General features: G+C 37.4%; 3 protein-coding genes and 1 non-coding gene across 6 annotated transcripts in view; 1 reads left to right on the top strand and 3 right to left on the bottom strand.

Moving 5' to 3' along the window:
* Positions 1 to 7,500, bottom strand: part of golga3 (golgin A3) — a 34,107-nt gene extending 26,607 nt beyond the window's left edge. Inside the window, exons 1-3 of one of the 2 annotated variants that reach the window (XM_055198628.2) lie at positions 7,366 to 7,500; positions 6,247 to 6,513; positions 1,608 to 1,874 (exon numbers count right to left, since the gene is read on the bottom strand). In XM_055198628.2, coding sequence (XP_055054603.2) covers positions 1,608 to 1,874; positions 6,247 to 6,364 — 385 coding nt within the window. In that variant the 5' untranslated portion in view covers positions 6,365 to 6,513; positions 7,366 to 7,500. The remainder of the gene's footprint in view (positions 1 to 1,607; positions 1,875 to 6,246; positions 6,514 to 7,365) is intronic. The other variant, XM_055198629.2, reaches the window with a different exon arrangement.
* A 12-nt stretch (positions 7,501 to 7,512) lies between these two features.
* utp6 (UTP6 small subunit processome component) lies at positions 7,513 to 9,780 on the top strand. Its single transcript, XM_055198633.2, has one exon. The coding sequence runs from the start codon at positions 7,658 to 7,660 to the stop codon at positions 9,437 to 9,439; it is 1,782 nt and encodes a 593-aa protein (XP_055054608.2). The 5' UTR covers positions 7,513 to 7,657; the 3' UTR covers positions 9,440 to 9,780.
* Positions 9,781 to 10,434: 654 nt separating this feature from the next.
* Positions 10,435 to 16,108, bottom strand: ranbp1 (RAN binding protein 1). Of its 2 annotated transcripts, none has more exons than XM_055198635.2 (6): positions 15,949 to 16,108; positions 14,600 to 14,736; positions 14,352 to 14,509; positions 14,138 to 14,266; positions 11,540 to 11,602; positions 10,435 to 11,218 (listed from the first exon to the last, which is right to left on the bottom strand). In XM_055198635.2, the coding sequence occupies exons 1-6, from the start codon at positions 15,961 to 15,963 to the stop codon at positions 11,064 to 11,066; spliced, it is 657 nt and encodes a 218-aa protein (XP_055054610.2). In that variant the 5' UTR covers positions 15,964 to 16,108; the 3' UTR covers positions 10,435 to 11,063. The 2 variants fall into 2 exon arrangements, with proteins under 2 accessions (XP_055054610.2, XP_055054609.2); XM_055198634.2 differs by lacking the exon at positions 15,949 to 16,108 and adding an exon at positions 14,833 to 14,986.
* On the bottom strand, positions 11,427 to 11,510 carry LOC129441231 (small nucleolar RNA SNORA77). The gene has a single exon (XR_008643408.2). It is a non-coding gene; the product is annotated as a small nucleolar RNA SNORA77 (small nucleolar RNA).
* Positions 16,109 to 19,363: the final 3,255 nt, after the last annotated feature.

Below are 19,363 nucleotides of genomic sequence, written 5' to 3'. Positions count from 1 at the left end.
GACAAATGTTTTTTTAAAAACCGCAAAAAAAATTTAATGCAGGAAAAACCCTGCAAAAATAATACTTATAATAACAATAAAATAATTTGTAAGCTCTGGCATTGCCACATTAATGAAGTAATTCGTAAGCTGTTGCGGGTCACATAAAATAAGGGGCGGGCCTTGAGTTTGACACCCCTGTAATAACTGAATGTTCTTGGCACGTATTATAAGTTCATCATCAAATACTTTAGCTTCAAATCCTACTTTTCCTGGCCTCAGGCCATTCAGAAATACAGTTATGTTGGAAGAATCCATTAGGAGTCTGATATGATTTATAAGAAAACATGTCAGACGCATTTACCTGGTTTCGGATCTGGAGTCTCATTTATAAAGCGTGCAGTTTCCACGCAAAGATTGTGATCTATAAAAAAAAAAAACTTAAAGGGAAAATGGGCTCGCAGGGTGATTCATGATGATTCATGATGATTCATGTACACACACTTGCAGGTGATCTTTGATTTATAAAGGGAACATTGCTTTTGTCTTAATATTTTTTGGCGTATGCCATTTTTGGCTTTTGTGCGTACGTAGACTTTTAGTAAGGATCCTATGCACAGTTTTATAAAGGAGACCCCTAAGCTCTTCATTTATTAACATTAGCAAATGCATTAGACACCATAACCTTAACTATAGTTATTCAGCATTTGCTAATGTTAGTTAATGCCAGTATAATCGTTCATGTTTGTTCACTGTGCATTAACTAACTTAACTGAAAGGTTACAACTTTTGATTTAAAAAAAAAAATCGTATTAGTGAATGCTGAAATTAACATTTATTAACTGTCGAATTATTGGTCACTGTTAGTTCATATAAGCTAATGCATTAACTAATGTAACCAAATACAATCTTATTGTAAAGTGTTACCAAATAAATAACCAAAATAATATATAACATCAGGTTAACAATAACAATTAGGAAAGTCTGATGCAGACAGAATATGGAAAATCTCAGGTTTACAGATGCACATGCCGGCATTGTTTGTGCACTTCTTGTCACACTGTGTTGTAAGGACAGCCAATATGCACGGTAAAAATAAACTAAATTACTTGTTAACGGAGATGTTAAGGAACCAGAAAAATTTCAAATCCGTATAACTTCCATTTCTCTTTGGTTAGGAATATAGCTTCATGCTGGTCCTGGTACAAAGCAAACACCATGTGACCCTGCATCCCATAATAAGCCATTCCAGAGACGTATTAGTAAAAAAAGTCATTCAGATTCTGCCGCAGTTAGTAACTGATTTAAATATTGATCATTTGCATACAGTTCCCATGAATAAAATCACAGAATTTGCCCAGCAAAACCACCCCAGAAATTGTGAAATATCACCGCCAGAACACAAAAGCAGAGATCAGAATTGCCATCATAGGTATTAAAAATCTCACAACCACAGATGAGACTACAGCCAGGGAGATTTCTCTTTGCAAGCCAAAAGAGAGCAGGCAAAAATAAGGTATACCAATTAGGGAGGGTTCGTTTATATCAGCCTCAAAAGCCAATCACGGTCAATTACGAAAAAAGAGGGATGGGGTGACTTGGGGGATTATCCAGTATCGTGTGCTTACACAATTCAGTCTCCTGCATAGGAATACTTAGTCTGAGCGATTGCAATGCATCACCCTTGTGAACAGAGCCCTCAGCAAGAGCAGCCTCAGACTTCTCTAGGTTGTCAGGGGAACGGGGCACACCTGGATCCAGCTCGGCGTTCAGGGAGGAGTCAGAAAGACGGCTGCCCCGGAAAGGAGTTGCCAGAGGTGGGGTGTTGTCTCTGTCAGCTTCCCGACCCTCCACCATGGCCTCTCCGTTTGGCAAGAGCTCAGATTTGACATGGCCTACCATGGAGAGAAGAGCATCAGGATTAAGTTTTCCAGTTATATATAGGGGCAGTTTCCTGGACAGGGATTAGACTAGTCCTTGACTAAAATAAATGTAAGAGCTGTCCAAACTGAAAACATCTTGCAATGACATATCTTAAAATACATTGGTGTCCTTTGTTTTGCCTGAACGTTTTTATTAAGGCATGTTTGTTAAAACTACTTATACTTCCTAATTAAACTAAGGCCTAGTCCTGGTTTAAGATAATCCATATCCGGGAAACCAACCCATAGTATTATTTAGTTTATATAGTTCACTGGCCAGAAAACAGTGATCTTGGACTTGGCACAATAAGCTAAAGCAGATCTCACTTTTTACCTATTCGCTTGCTTATTTGTCATCCATAATTAGTTTGTCTCAGTAATGGGATAAACTAATAATTCTGTGTTCTGCAAAACATGTCATCTCACTTCCAGCTCAGGTTTTTTGTGTGTGCTTCACAAAATGAAGATGTTTAACTTAGGATGCCTTCAAAAAAAGCTACAGGTCCAAAGATGTCCATCGTATGCAGATTCACGTTTTTCTTATACGTTTAATTATTTTCCTACTCACATTTGGATATTAAAATAAAATCAAATGCCACGAATAAAAACAACTAGCTAGGTTAGCTGAATACTTTAAAAGTCCATAGATTTTGCCATTTGTTTATACTCCTGCTAACACTTTTTTCGACAAGCGGATGCGATGAAACCTTCCTTCTGGTTTGTTTATGTGACATTCCGCATTATCGGATACTTTCAGCTGCAAAACAAAGTAGGTAGTGTTTGGCTGGTCATGTGATGGTGACCATGATAAGATACACAGGGCAAAAGAACCCTGATTTAAAGAAAGTCAATGACGAACTCTTAAAGTAGATCATTTTAAGTATATGTGACTCTGAAAGCTGAATAAATAAGCTTTCCATTGATGTATGTTTTTTTTAGGATAGGGCAATATTTGGCGAGAAGGCCCGGGATACAACTATTTGAAAATCTGGAATCTAGTAGTGCAAAAAAATATAAATATCGCCTTTAAAGGGATAGTTCACCCAAAAATGAAATCGTGTGTGTTTCATCAATAAAGCCGGTTCCTTGATTAGTAGTAAATCGTCATCAGCTGCTTTCAGATGGAGCGGCATTTACTACACAGAGCCGTAGTTCACTCGTGCAGGAGTGAATACGGTACGTCCTCGATATTTAATGCGAAATTGCCCCGATTGTCAGCGAATTTTGGTCGCATATGCGATGGAAATTTAATCTGTGCGACCTTAAAATATATTTGGGAGCATTTGTGCGACTGCACATTTTGTTGTGGTGTGACTTGATTTAGATTGTGTATGCTGCGTGCTGTCTAGGGCTGCACGATTCAGAGAAAAAATCTTAAAGCGATTTAAAGTGCGATTCATTAGTATATAATAAAAGAGCTACATCCAGGTTTGTTGTGGTGGTTTTAATAGCACCAAAGAAAGATGCTGTGCTACTGTTTATTTAAAACCTCTTAAACATTGTAGCCTACCAAGTTCTCTGCAGGACTTTGCTCTTCTGCAGACAAACTTTTTTTTTTAATCTAAGAACATTAAAATACAATTTAACAAAAATTTATTGAAAGTTTTATTTAAAAATAACATATAGGCCAATGTATTTTGGCTGTCACTACAACAATGCTTCTGACAAGCAAATGTTTAGTTTTTTTCTTTTAATCATAAGACTATACTCATCTTGTTTTACTTTTCAGGCATCTGTAATAAATGTAAATATATTAGTTATTAGAATCTATGATTTAACATAAGCAAAAAATACAAATAAAAGACTGCACAGTCCTCACTGTAGGATTTTAAATGTGGAGCTGCAGAAGCTTGTTCAGTTAAGAGTAAGGAGTGATTTTAATTTTTGGTGTGTAATAAACATTCCTGACACAGAAAGCACCAGGTTACTGTCACATTAAGACACAAGACAGCTTTAAAACTGCTCTGCTTCAATATACTGATAAACATCTAGCTGTTTATGTTCACTTAGACAAGAAAGAAAACTTAAGTTGAGTAGTGATCACGCGTGTGCTGTCTGCTCTCTGTGTGCGCGCTTCATGAACCCTCATGCATGTAAATATTCAAAGCGGTGCAGATGTGCGCGTGCAAGAAAGTATAATGTACCTCTTTCGTCTGCTGTGTTCCGGGCTTTAATGAAACCTGCTTATAGTCTGATGAGGCGCTTGTCATTGTTTGCGATGCATGACGAGAAACGGACGTATATACACCTTTCTTTAAGTCCAACATTACACAAAAGGGAAATGTTTCCGCGCATTTCTGTCCTTTCATTTGCCGATTACGGAGTTAAAATGGGTTTTTAAAATGACTGAATCCAAAATCTGCCAACTTCATGACATTCCGCGTTGTGCAGTTAATTCCATTTGTATGCATTTCGCGATTCTGTCAGTGTTTTCCGCATCGTGGAAATCATATGACCGTACACTTTGTTGAGGAGTTGAACTGCTGCTCGTTCATGTTTTCCTAATGGTGTTATCTGACGTGTAGTCAGCACCTCAGTGTTAATGCACTCTATTGGTTTAAACTGCATCAAACGTAAAATGCGCATGAAGCAAACTGTCAAAAACTGCGTACTAGATGATTGTTATATTTGATAGTTTTGAATCGAAATAATCGCAGCTCTTGCGATTCGAAAATCGCATCCATTCACATCGCGATTTCGGTTTGAAAACGATTAATCGTGTGCAGCCCTAGTGCTGTCCCAGGTTCAGTGTTCTCTCTAAGTTACATAACCAATCAAATTTCACCAATTAAGTTCTTGCATTTAATGAAGACCAGCCAATATTACTACTGTAATTGATAACAACGATCCGATTATAACGAGACTCAACCACTGCAAAAAAAGGCTTAAAGGAACAGTATGTAGGATTGTGTCCAAAACTGGTATTGCAATCACAAAACGTGTGGCTAAAACTGGTACTGCCAATACACAAAATGACAACATAAACATCAGTTGAGGGCTGCAACTTCAGTTTTTAAATGACAATATCCTGGCCAGATCACTGTTGTCAGTGATATAAGTATTTGAAATGAAAATGATTTCTTAATGTCTAGTGACTTTCAGAGCCATTTTATGATTAATTGATATACATTTCTTACATACTGTTCCTTTAAAGGCTAGACCTTGCATAAACATAACGTAAGTACAAAAACACAAGTGTCGTGACGAATGTGTTCATTATTGATGGAGACAGCGACCTGTCTGTCAAAGAGTATTTGATGTATTACGTATTCTGCATGATGGACATCCGACAGACATCCTTGTAGTCCATGTTGAGGTGGAACACGACAATGCTGATGGTATGTTTTTGTTGTATTTTTAAAAACACTGCCTATTTTAGTAGTAATAGCATTCTTGTAATGCAGTTATCAATATCAGTATATATTAGCCTTCTATATAAAGGTCACTTTTGTAATGTAATAAATAATTAATCAATGTTTTACCTGTTTGCTAGATTTTCTATTGTAACATAATTATGTTACCTGTAATTGTTAAATTATTATTGCTGCTATACTATTTAAACAGCATTTGGGTATTATTTTAGAAATCTATGCAGCAAAAAATAAATAAAAATAGATCAAATTTCAAATCCTGTTCATAGGATGTGTAAAGCCCAGTGGTGGTGTTTAATTTTTAATAAAAAAATAAATCTATTAACGTATACATTGTAGTTGTGGTGCTTCTTAATTTTTGGATGGGTGCGCCTACATTTTTGCTGGTGCTCCTAACTCTTTAAAGTTGGGAGCACCAGTGCTACCAAATAAAAAAGTTCATTTTGACCCCTGGGTAATGAGAAATCTCATGAATGAAAATAAGCGTAGTACTCATGCGTTATGTCCAAATCATTTACAGCTTATATATAATGAGTTTGGTTTCAAAACGAGATTTGTCAAAACATGTTTATTATTATGTTATCGTGTTTTTATTGTGTTTTATTGTGCTACGTAGCTGTAATTTTTTTAGTTATGAAGGCTTAAATCAAAACAAACCAATTGCAGTTTTATTGTGCATTCCAATTAATATCAATCAAAAAACAAGATTTTTAAAAAATGTAAAAAGTTCTCGTTTTGGGAACCAAACTCTATATATGCGAATAACAACAATCTCAGCTTGAAAGTTCCTTTGAGAGTTTTTATCTCGCAGAACAAGTCAAACAGCCAAATCAAGCTAGAAAGAGGTGACACAAGCAAGGGAAGTTTGTTGACAGATCTACAGTCAGGGTTTTGTTTATAAGCAAAAAATGGCATTCATCAAAAGTGAGGAAAAAAACAGCAAATGTTCACTAACTATAAAAACAAAAACTCACCATTGGGGATTTTCTCTGTTAACAGTGATCTATCCTGTCCTCCGGATTTCAGAGTATTGCTGTCTGGCTGGTGAGGGTTGGTCTCGGTTGAGGCCACTTCTGCATTTCCATTTTCCATTTCGCTTTAAATACAAATGCTGCTCCAGCATCCATGTACATGAGGCGTGTCTCCGTAGTGCGATCCACCTTTACTTCATGGCTGGCAAACTTTGGTTAAAACTGTAGGCTGAGTTGAACGACAGTGAAATTTTTCAGTGGTTTTCGATTCTGTGGAACGAGAGCAAGCGTTTCAGTCAGCCAATACATGAGGAATGTGCCAGTTTTATTGTTCAGCTAAATCATCAATGACTCATTACTAATTAACTACTTAGTCACCAAGTTGACACTTCTATACAACACAACTGACAATACACTTATTACTGGGAAAATTGACATGGAGCAGTCTTAAGTGTCTTGATCTTGAGAACAATGGAGATGACAAAATTCACTTTATTGTTAACATTAAATAATGTTGCACAAGCTGTTTTTTTGTATTTGGTAGACATATGTTTGCACAGATTCTGCTTTTGCTGTCAGTCGTGTTACTGCTGTAAATGCCATTTCTAAATACTTTTAGTTTCCATCCAACTACATCAAATAAAAAACATCCAAAATGTGTCATGACAACCTCGTGACTGACAGGACAGGATTCTTTAAACGTTTCGTTTTCATTTTTCTTGCACGAAATATTAAAACTCAAATGCACAGAAACAAACTGACCAAGCTGTCAAAAGCATGACAAACCTGTTTGATACTTCACTCTAATACCAAGTCTTTGATTTCGATATAATTAATAAAATTAAACTTGATGCACAGAGAAGACAATTAACCAGCATCATGAACACGTGTTTACCCCAAAGGTTAGATGTCTGTGCAAATTTACATTTCATAAATCTCTGATCTTATTAGCATCAGTGTTAGCTCATTAGCCACAGTCGCGCGACATCCGGAAACCGTATACAACCGATGCGTGACACTGACACGCGATCACGCAACTGCAAAGCGCTCGTTACCTCAAATTAACGGTGACCTATTAGTATGTTGATAAGCATAGACAACTAAAAGTAATTCACTACCAACCTTTAAGACGTTCCCCTCCCTGAACTACGTGGCTGTTTAGGTTCCGTCTTTTAAAACGATCCCACTGGCAACGTTTACCTGAAAGATAATGGTTCCGCCTGGAGTTGCTGCGTAGCTCAAAATGCGTAGATGTCACACACTCTCACACAGTAGGTGGCGATAATGCACCTTGATGTTGGTGGTAGTACCCAACAGAAGAAGACAACGTGGCGGAACTTCCTTTTCGCACGTGTTGGTTTGAGGAGCTGGTCAGATTTGCAACATTCACCCAAAACTCTAAATATCTTGTCAAATGGCCGACCATGTGCAACAGCGAATAGAAGACAGAATCCCAGCGCTTGAACAGCTAGAGAGGGTCGGTTTGTTCAGCAATAAAGAAGTCAAATCCATGCTGAAAAGATCTACAGCTCTGGAATACAAATTGCACCGAGCTGTTCAAAGCAAGGATGACTTCATCGCGTACGTACAGTATGAAATTAATGTCCTGGAGCTTATCAAGAAGAGGAGAGCAAGAATCGGGTACCATTTTAAACGAGAAGAAATTGAGTTTCCCATAATCGGCGGCATAAACTATGTTTTCAGAAGAGCTACGACAAAATGGCAGGACGATGTGCAGCTATGGCTTTCACAAGTTGTATTTAACAAAAAATGGGGCACTAAGGGTCAGCTCAGCAAGGTTTTGTCCTCTATGTTAGCCATTCATCCCGACAAACCAGCTTTGTGGATAATGGCTGCCAAATGTGAGATGGAAGAAAGGAATTCTTCCGAGAGCGCCCGGCATCTCTTCCTCCGCGCTTTGCGCTTTCATCCCGAAGACGAGAAAGTCTATCAGGAGTATTTCCGAATGGAACTCATGCATGCTGAGAAACTCAGGAAACAGCAGCAAGAATTGGAACAAGCTAAAATGGATGTGGGGGAATATAAGTTTTCTCCAGAGATCATGAGTGGTAAACTGGCTGAGGTTGTGTACACGGATGCTACGCAAAAAATTAAAGGTGCTAAATTCATCTTGTCCCTCCTAAAGATCGCCGCAACCTTTGACTTCACAAAAGATTTACAGAACACCATCCATCAAGATCTACAGAGTCGGTATAAGGATGACTGTCTGATGTGGGATTTCATGGCTAAGCGTGAGCTGGAAGCTGCAGTGGCCCCTGAGCTCCAGTCAGCCAAAGGAAGTGCAATCGAGACGCAGCGCAGAGAGGAGCGTTGCTGTCTCATTTACGAAGAAGCTGTGAAGAGCCTTAATACTGAGGCGATGTGGTTGTGCTACATTACGTTTTGTCTGGAAAGATACAAAAGAAAGACAAATGTAACTGAACTCAAAAGAAAGAGGAAAGAGCGCCTACTCAGAGTTTTACAGAGTGCCCATGATGCCGAGCTTCTCCAAGAGACGTTTTACAAAACCTGGCTTGAGGTCCTGTTGTCCACAGAAGATTCAGTTTCTGCTATACGAATTGCCATCGCTGCAACCAAGCGCTTTAGTCAATCAGTAGAGATGTGGAAACTCAGCCTGCAGACTTTGGTCCATCTGGAGAGTCCGGAGGCAGGACATCTATTTGAGGAAGCCCTGAATCGGGTGAACCCCAAAGAAAGTCTGCCGTTATGGCAATTGCAGGCAGATTGGAGCATGGCTTCGAAAACACCAGAAGAAACCGAGGCCTTTTTCAAGAAAGGGCTTTTGTCCCCAGTGCCTGCAGTGTCTTCGACCATCAAGGAAAAGTACATCGAATGGTCATATGAGACCGGTGGCTACAAAAAGGCTAGAAAAACATTTATAAGCCTACATGAACACAGACCCTTCACTAAGGCGTTCTTCACCAAGATGATCCACATCGAGAAGGAGCAGGAGACCCCGAAGATGAGCAACCTGAGGGACTATTACGAACGAGCACTTCGTGAGTTCGGCTCTTCAGATGAAAATCTCTGGATGGACTACATCAAGGAAGAGTTAAAACATGGAAACCCAGAAAAAAGTGGGAGTCTTCACTGGAGGGCCGTTAAAACCCTGGAGGGCCAAAGTGTTGAGCGGTTCACGACTCTGTATACACTGCTGCAGACCGGACACATCTAAAACAAGTCACATATAGTTTATAAGTGATTGGAAAGCTTAATATGTCCAGTTCCAACTTTTTGCTTATGTTGGAAATTCTTCCTTCCATAATCCAGATTAGTTTATTGTTAGTCTTAACTGTTCAATTAAAGCTTATGGTGTATTTTGCAGACTCTCATTTACACCACTATATTTAAATAAAACTAAGTTCATTACAGATGTGTAACAGTGGGACAATGTTGAATTATACTAGGTAACATAAATATTTTTCTGTTTTGCTATCGGAAGGTATGTTTGTTCCAGGTACCTTGTGGGTTATGATGAAAAAATTACAAAGTACAAATTAAAACATGTAAAAACTTTTTTTTGGGTCTGTCATAACTATTTGTATAAGAGTGTATAGGTGCATTTTCCTACCCAATATCCTATTTTTTACTCTGATTTAAAAAAAATCTTATGACCAGTCTGCAAATAAAAGTAAATCAAATATTTTCCCCTATCAGGTTTTTGAATAGATGCAAAACAGACACTGGCGTATGAATAAGCATACATTTTTTAATTTGTTCACAACCCTTTGACATTATTATTAATAATTAGTTACCACTATAAAATGTGAGCTCATCAAATGTCAATGCAACTTAAGGGATCTGCTGCTTTTATCAAAAATGCTCAAAACCAGGGAATGTTGGAAACTTAATATTCATTATACACAATTTTTTTAACTCGTGTATTAAAATGCACAGTTTAAACAAAAAGGCAAAACAAGAAAAAATCCCTCTAAGAGCCACAAATATCCTGTGCGCAAAATAAGTCTTTGCTATTCAATGCAATTTTTTGGAATTTGTAGCAATCCTTATGGAATGATAAACACACTGGATTTATAAAGAAAGTCCTGTTCCATATCCTATTTTTGTCATGCACATTTATTTTAAATGCACAATGCGGATTCACCTGACAAAATGTTAACCATTGAGGCTTACCCAGCTTGTGGGAGCACCACAAACAGTAAGCAGTAACCGAGTCAACCATTTTTTATTGTCAGGATTTCCATTTTAAACAGAAGAGGGTCACACTCAAAGCAGGTTGAAAACTCCTTCAGTTATTGATGTCAAAGCTGACAAACTTTTAGCAGATATACCCCTCCACAGAAAATGTGTTATGCAAAGAATAGTCTATTAGAGCCACAGAGAAGTCAAATGTTTCCTCATGTGACTTTATTGTAAAGAAAAGTCAGAGATCTCAGATACTCACACTCCCTATCAACTCATACAACCTGCTCTCACATCAGACAGTGCTCATCTAGAAACTCTCAATATAACTCTTTAAAGTACAAAAGAAACAAAAACAAGAGGTTACCCAATGTGGGAATCGATCAATAGCACAAGCCTTGTCACTACACAAAACATGATAGCTGACAAATGGTCCACAATGTATGAGAAAATGAAGGGCGATATGAGAGTTTGCAAATGGGAGACGTGTTCACAACAGCTTGATGATAGAGGAAATGGACGCATTAAGAGTGGCACCAAGGTCTTGTGAAGTCAAGAGGCCAAAAAGGAATAAAGTGTCCAATTTTAATTTGAGTCTGTTGTAGAAAAGGGAAAAACGGCAAGTGGAGGATCCATATGACGCAACACTCCTGGGCTCATTTCTTTTCCTCCCCTTTCTTTTCATCCTTCACCTCCTCTTTCTTCTCTTCCTTTACCTCTTCTTTTTTCTCTTCTGAACTTTTTGTCTTGTCATCCTTCACCGAGAGCTCCTCCAACTTCTCTGCTACTTTGTTTGGACTATTTATCTCACCTGTGAGAGAACATTAAAATAAACATTGGTAGTACTTATTCCAAAGCTTGGAACATTTTTTAATAAGCCTACTTGAAACTTGTTAAAACTCAACCAAGGTTTGGTCATTATATAAACTTGAAATAACAAAAGACAGCATAATATCTATCTATGTAGTGCTAACAAATGTCTGAGAATGTACTGTCACCTGCAACGTGAACTGCAAGGTGTATTTGTAACATTCTGCATGTTAATGTAGCAGACAGAAAAAGTTTAAGGTCGGATATTGCAACCCTAAACAGAGTGAGTCTGCATTAAAAGTAGATAATGACTTAATCTTACCCTCTAGAGACTTTCGGACCTCTTCTTTGCATTCATCAAACTTCACCTTGAACTTCTGTGCATCTGTAAAAGAAAACCGAAATGTTATTAAAACAATATTTATTCTATGACGTATACAGTGTATTACTAACAATTTGAAGACTTATATTTTGACATTCACAATTTCTTAGTTTAATTTTAAAGGGACATTCCACTTTTTTTGAAAATATGCTCATTTTCCAGGTTCCCCAGTTAAACATTTGATTCATACCGTTTTGAAATCCATTCAGTTGATCTCCAGGTCTGGGGCTACCACTTTTAGCATAGCTTAGCATAATCCATTGAATCTGATTAGACCATTAGCATCACACTAAAAAATATCCTAAGTGTATTTAAAACTTGACTCCTCTGTAGTTACATTGTCTACTAAGACTGACAGAAAATTAAAAGCTGCGATTTTCTAGGCAGATATGGTTAGGGACTATACTCTCAAACTGGCATAATAATCATTGACTACAGGCATAGTGATATTACGCACTGCCTGAAAATAGTCCCCTTGGTTACTTTCAATGGCAGGGGAATATTTTCGGGCAGTGCGTAATATTACTACACCTGCTGAAGCCTACATCAGCAAAGTGCTTCAATATTACGCAAGAATGAGAGTATAGAGGGGTTGCAAGTTTACAAACATTGCAGGGTGCGCGCGCATCCAGGGGGCAGAAAGCCCGATTGGTGAGCTGATCCGCTACTGCAACAACCTTAATTATTGAAGCGTTCTTTATTGTTTGTATATAAATAAGACTTGATTTTAGTTGGATCTGTTTTTCTGTCTTTATTTTTGCAGTTTTACTGTGATACATGTATGAATTATAATGTTATAATTTTAATGCTAGTAACGTAATAGTCGCATCTACTGGTATGTTAACATCAGGCACCCAGCACTGACTCTGTTGGTACTATTTTCCACGCAAAAATTCCTTGGCATTTTGACTTACAGACACCGCTACTAGCATACAACACAATGCACGTCTCTTCTTTCTGCCCCTCGGTTGCACGCGCAACCAGTTAGTGACGTCGCCGTGCAACCCGTCTATAGTTCCTAGCCATATCGGATTGTATGTAACTACAGAAGAGTCAAGTTTTAAATAGGAAAAATATTGAAACTCTTTGGTCATTTTTGAGCGCAACGCTAATGGTCTAATCAGATTCAATGGATTGTGCTAAGCTATGCTAAAAGTGCTAGTGCTAGAGCCGGAGGTCAGCTGAGTGGATTCCAAAGCGGTGGGAGTCAAATGTTTAACTCTGGGGGAGCTGGAAAATTAGAATATTTTCAAAAAAGTGAAATATCCCTTTAATGTGGTACATATAGTTGCCATAATAATTTTCAATATTACAAAAAATGAGAGAAATCTTTAGAAATCTTGTATCATAGCACAACAAATTGCTTTAATCAGAATTTGCATTAAACTAAAAATCCCTTACTATTAGGGCTAGGCAATATATACAATTTTGGTAGTTTTCCCAGCAGAATACAGGATGAGACAATTACAATACATCTATATCGGTATGGTCTGATTTTGACCCTTGAACTAAACTTTAAAATCCTGCTTAAATGACCATATAAATTGTTTTCATCAAATGCTGTTTTAAATATAGCTGCAGCAATATATTGGCAAATGAACGGTATGGGTTGTGTTAAAAAAAAAAATGCCGATAGTCATGAACGCATATCCTCTCAATCAAAAGAGAAAAGGAAAATGCAAAGAATTTAAGCTCCATGTATAGAAAATGTGAAGAATGAATAACATTCAGAAAATTCTCTCTTTAATTAAAGGGGACATTTCACAAGACTTTTTAAATATGTAAAATAAACTTTGGTGTCCCCAAAAGTACATATGTGCAGTTTTAGCTAAAAATATCATATAGATGATCTATTATAGCATGGTAAAATTGTCACTTTTTAAGTGTGTGCAAAAATGTGCCATTTCGAGTGTGTCCTTTAACATGCAAATGAGCTGATTTTTGTACTAAATGGCAGTGGCGTGGTTGGATAGTGCAGATTAAGCGGCGGTATTATACCCTTCTGACATCACCAGGGGAGCCAAATATCAATTACCTATTTTTTCACATGCTTGTGGAGAATGGTTTACCAAAACTTAGTTACTGGTTTGATCCTAGTAACATTTTTTAGTTTGATAAAAGCACCGGGGACCCAATTATGGCACTTAAACATGGAAAAAGTCAAATTTTCATGTTATGTCCCCTTTAATACAAGTTAAAATAACTACCAAAGTATCGGCATTGGTAGATTTCAGTCTGAATCATATCAATGCATCTCTAGCTTTAATAAAGGTGATTGTGAGATCTCATATGAGGTTCTGAGGTTCATGGAAACATTTTTTCCACTTAAACATTTATCATATCCCAACAATCAATCCCAAATTACAGAGGTATGAATTTTAGTTAATATTGCCCAGCTGTACTCGCCATTAGCCGAAGTAATTGCGGCTGCATTTAGAAATTACATTTACGTCACATTTTAAAGATGTTTCATTGAAGAAAAACTGGACGTAGAAATAAATTAGACCTACAATCACTACCATTTTAATTGATACTCACTCTCTGCATTGAGGAATCTGATTGCCAGCAGCTCTGCTTTGGGTTGTTCATCTGCAAAGTCAGCATGTGTAGTCCACACCCAGGCCCTGTCACTACCTGCATTGGGCTTCAGTTCCATCAACGGCATAACTAGAAAATAAAATGTAAACATTTACATCAAATCATCATAGGACGAGGTCCAATATATACGCTGTACATCTTCTGTTACACTCACTGTTGTGGTTGGCACAGATTTTGAGAGTGCGATCTCTTCTCATGAGAAGGCGGATAGAACCTTTCTCTTTGTGTCGGAGGAGTTTAACATCGCCCGTCCCACGTTCCTTCCACTCAGGGGGGTCGTTCTCACTGGCAAAACGGTACAGCTTTGCCCTCCTAAATAAAAATGATGCCCAAGTTAAATAAAGCAACAAAATTATTTGACTTATTTGGTTTAAAAAATAGCTTAGTCGTAAAAGGACTCACATTTTGAAAAGTTCCTCTTCATCTTCTTCTAGAGTTTTGACATCCTGCTCAGGAAGTGAGACTATAGGCTCAAACTGGGGGTCGTGGTTGGCGTCTTCTGCATTTTCTGTGGATGGTTCGTGATCTTCTTGTGCCTCCTGCAGGGCAAAATTATAACAGGTGATGCAGCAGAGCATACGCAGAGGATAACTGTTTTGGAAACGTATTAAAATGCAATGCAAATTTACACATACAGTTTTGAAACACTCCACATGTGCTGACTCTGAGCAGTACACACCACTCATGAGATCATTACAGTGAAAGCCTGTGGGATTTGGAGGGTCTCTCTCTAGAGTTTGGGCTATTGTCTCTGATTTTGCTGGTGCAACCAAACTTACACCCACTGGTGCTGAGCCGTAAACTTGAATTCATTACTGAATATATGATCGTGCTGAGGGATTCCACTCTCACATGCACTTGCTACCCACTTAGCGACAATAATGTATCATCCATGAAGGCCTCGTCTCTTGAATTTTGAGCTTTTTCACGAAGTCTGACTGCACATGTGGAGCTCTATAAAGGCTCAAACTCCGTCAGCTAAATTTGTTCATACATCAGTACCAAACAAACTGCATTTTGATAAACTCAAATCAGAGAGGGTGTGCTAATGTTTAAAAGCGCGACTTGTACCTTCTCAGTAGTAGACCGTTAGCTAGCATTCAGGTTAGCGGTGGCTAATAAGCGCCAAGAGCGGCCTAAAGCATTGCAGTGCCTGTAGTGTCTGTTTCTCATGCCACAGTTTTAATGTTATTGAGCAAACAATGTTAAAAATACTGAAATTAAGTCAGACATACAGGAAGGGTGTGGATAAACCGGCTTTGGGCTTCACGTGCGCTGCAGTTTAGTGACGTTACCACACATGCTAACAGTGTCTTAGCATGACAGTGTTCAACTCAAATTTAAAAAAATAACCTTAGCCGCAAATGACACGGACTGGGCATATAATTACAATAGTAATAACATATTTAATTCTTACTAAAGTTTAAGGAATTAATGAACACAAGTGTACAAAAAAGACGTTGTTTTAGGCGTAACAGTTGTTACTGACAATGTTGTGAGATTTTGAGCAAAACAAACGCATTTACAGCGTTTAATAACGCGATTTCAAACTGAGTAAATAAACTTAAAACAGAACGGTTTTTACGCCGAGTATCCAAACACCTGAAATAGGATGAAGACAAAACAACAGCCGGCTTTTCCCTCGCATATTAATACGACCCCAAATAAACGTTTAAAATCAAAATAACACTCCCAATAATCCCCTCTCGCACGTCGAAGGGGACAGAAGAAGATGATGACAACGTTTTTACCTTTGTGTCCGCCATAGTTTTTGAAGATGTTTGAAGATTAGAGGGAGTTTCTGCAGGGTTGGATCAGCGCGAGCTCGTGCGATTTCACTCCGATACTTTCGCGCGCGCCTAACCGGAGTAGAGGAGCGATGACGTCACCGCGCTCCAGCAATAGCGCGACGTCAGCGAGAGTTCGAACATTTGGGGAAGTTTATTTATGTATTGGAAAGATGTTCTTTTAGGTATTCTTGTAAACTCCAATGATAAACAAACCCACACATATCTTTTTTATCATTACTATTTTTAATGGCAAAATTTCACATTCATAAGTGTATCTTTTAAGAAAAAAACACGTTTCATAGCATTTAAAAATGAAATGAAATGTTATATTGAATTAATATTGCCCTCGAAAAAACAAAAATATATCCGCATTTTTAAAATAATTGTTTATACCTCCCCCTAGCACTTGAAATGTTATTTGTCTCTTTGTATTGTATTTATATTCATTGTTTTCTTATATTTTCTTCAAATAAAGTTTATCTATGTATTTCCAAGACAAATTTTAACATAAATTGGAACTCATCTGCAAAGATATTTTTATATGGTTTTTGAATAAATAAATTCTGTGGATTTTATGGTGAATCGTATGCGTTTACATAGTAATTTTTATATACATAAAATGAATAACTTTCGTCATTGATTCTGAAATATATTTCAGTGAAATAATTTAAAGGTAAGTTATGTTAAATAATAATAATTTTGGCCATAATTAGGGTCAAATAATATAAGATTCAAAAATTTGTATAATCACGTATTAAAAGAAAACACCACAGTTTTCCAATATTTTACTATGTTCTTACCTCAAATTAGATGAATTAATACATACCTATCTTTTTTCAATGAGTGCACTTAATCTTTGTACAGCGCATCGTGAATGTGTTAGCATTTAGCCTAGCCCCATTCATTCCTTAGGATCCAAACAGGGATGAATTTAGAAGGCACCGAACACTTGCGTGTTTTCCCTATTCAAAGATATTACATTTTAATGGCGGCACAAAATAAAACGTGGCAATGTTTTAAGCAGATAAAAAATGAAAACTATATTGTATGGCAGAAGAGCAGCTAGTTTGCAGCACTTCGACCTCTGTGCGCAGTAACATAATCACTCCTGACTACCAGTGTTGGAGAAAGTTACTTTTAAAAGTAATGCATTACAATATTAAGTTACTCCCAAAAAGTAACTAATTGAGTTACTAAGTTACTTTTTATGGAAAGTAATGCTTACGTTACTTTTTAGTTACTTTTTCTTGGCTGAGGCTTGATCTCTTTCAGGTCTTGCAGATGTTTTGTATGACTTAAAAGTTAAAGGGGTCATAGTTTGAAAATCTGACTTTTTCCATGTTTAAGTGCTATAACTGGGTCCCCAGTGCTTTTATCAATCTAAAAAAAGTGAAAAAGATCAACCCAGTAACTTTGTTTGGGTAAACCATTTTTTGCAAGCATGTGAAAAATTAGGTCGTTCAGATTTCGCCTTTTTTGTAAAGTAGGTAGCAAGGCAAATTACAATAATACCGCCTCCTTTATCTGCACTATCCAACAACAGCACTGGCATTTAGTGCAGAGAGAAAAAGAGAAAGAAAAAATACTTGACAGCACAATTGAGTTTCAATTACAACAAACCACCATCATTGTGATCAGTGTTTGCATTTCATCAGCTCATTTGCATTTTAAAGGACACACCCAAAAACGGCTCACTTTTGCTCAGGCCTACACAGTGGAAAACATGCTATAATAAATTATCTATTGGATATGGAGCTTTAACTTCACATACACACTTTGGGGATACCAAATGTTTATTTTACATCTTAAAAAAATTCATAATATGACCCCTTTAAAAGAAATTGCATATTTCATCACAAAAATGTCGAGCTCTGGCCTGCCATCTGTTTCTGACTCAAACTGTTCCAACACAGGCGTGTACGCATACAGTGCATAATGTGACTACGTTTAGTTTAATTCAGTAGATCATTTTTTAATGATTTTTTTAAAAAGTAACTGGCATTACTTTTTTAAAAAAGTAACTCAAATCTTAATGTGTACATTTAAAAAGTAATGCGTTAGTTTACTCGTTAGTTCAGAAAAGTAATATTATTACGTAATGCACGTTACTTGTAATGCGTTACCCTCTCCCTCAAACTTCCGTCAATATTACTGGGTTGGAAAAAGTTGGAAAATCAATTAATTTAATGCTATTCAAGCGTCTGTGGCTATGTTCATGCTTGATAATCTGCACAGTTAAATATATGCGGGTTGAAAAGGCCGTTTTGTACACCAAAATGAGGCAGTCAGTAGTGCTGTATTACTAAGATTTTACTGCTATGCAGATCTGCAGCATCCAAAAAGATTTAACTGCATGCCAAAGAGCAAAACTCTTATGTTTATGTTCAATGTCCTCAAAAGGAGGCCATAGAGACTGCAGCCAAGATAAAAATCTACCTCCTGGCATGAAACATTATCTGCTTTTAAGTCTATGTGAACACATGATGTAAATTATAATGCATTTATCGATCATACACAGTACTTACAGAATCAAACCATGTCTTTGCTTCTCTCGTATCCCGTGATGAATCAGTCAAACACTGGTTGCAAGTCGCAGAGTTTAATCATTTTAAAATATACATAAACAACATTTTCTGTTTTTAAATACCCCTGATTCCCTCCCTTTCCCTCTAGTTTTTATGCCCACCCTCCTCCCCTTGCCTCCCTTATTCACTTGGCATTTTTCTCCCCCCTCCCTTCTAGCAGAAAGGGCAACTACTACCTCCACAAGAAAGAAAAAAACACTCTAAATGTGCAGCATATTGCTTTTTCTTTTTTTTAAGACATTTGCAAACATAGATTTGACAGTTTGTTTACTGTTCTGGTGTTAGACTGCTCCATAACAGAGTAAGTTGAAACAGCAATGTCCTTCAAGCTGCCCTTTCACTACTAAAACATCCAAAATACTGAGGGCTATTCTCCTCCTTACAACCCATGCTGTGGTTGACACAATGCATCAACTGAATGGATGTACTTTCAATGTTCAGCTGGCTCCGTTCTTTACTTAAACTTTCTTATCCCCTGAAGTGCTCTGTTGGCATTCATTGTTGTAACTTCAATCCAGGCTTCAAAAATCCATTTCCAGTCTGTTTCCATCTTGTTTGCATTCCTGTTGGTCTCTCTCTGTACATTGCAATTGAATAAGTCTGCATCTACTGATGACATCAACATTTTATAATGGATCCAGTTGGTGGACAAGATTACGATTGGTCCACATTGAGTGGATGCAGGCAGGGTGAAGGTCAAAGCTTAACTGTATACGGCACTAAAATAAAACTCGACTTAGTCACAAGGCATGCATGTTACACACTCAGTTGTACAGTCTGCCCACCGAAGA

Source organism: Misgurnus anguillicaudatus, chromosome 22 (assembly GCF_027580225.2).
Source record: "Misgurnus anguillicaudatus chromosome 22, ASM2758022v2, whole genome shotgun sequence".
NCBI classification, from domain to species: domain Eukaryota; kingdom Metazoa; phylum Chordata; class Actinopteri; order Cypriniformes; family Cobitidae; genus Misgurnus; species Misgurnus anguillicaudatus.
The sequence above is the reverse complement of the archived record's forward strand: the minus strand, read 5'-3'. Positions and strand labels throughout refer to the sequence as shown.

Coding starts and splice junctions, on each gene's coding strand:
- utp6 (XM_055198633.2), top strand. CDS start 7,658: ATGGCCGACCATGTGCAACAGCGAATAGAAGACAGAATCCCAGCGCTT.
- ranbp1 (XM_055198634.2), bottom strand. CDS start 14,883: ATGAGTGGTGTGTACTGCTCAGAGTCAGCACATGTGGAGTGTTTCAAA. Junction 14,737..14,832: donor ATGTGGAGTGTTTCAAAACT/GTATGTGTAAAT, acceptor TTTGCCCTGCAG/GAGGCACAAGAAGATCACGA. Junction 11,603..14,137: donor CAGATTCCTCAATGCAGAGA/GTGAGTATCAAT, acceptor TTTCTTTTACAG/ATGCACAGAAGTTCAAGGTG.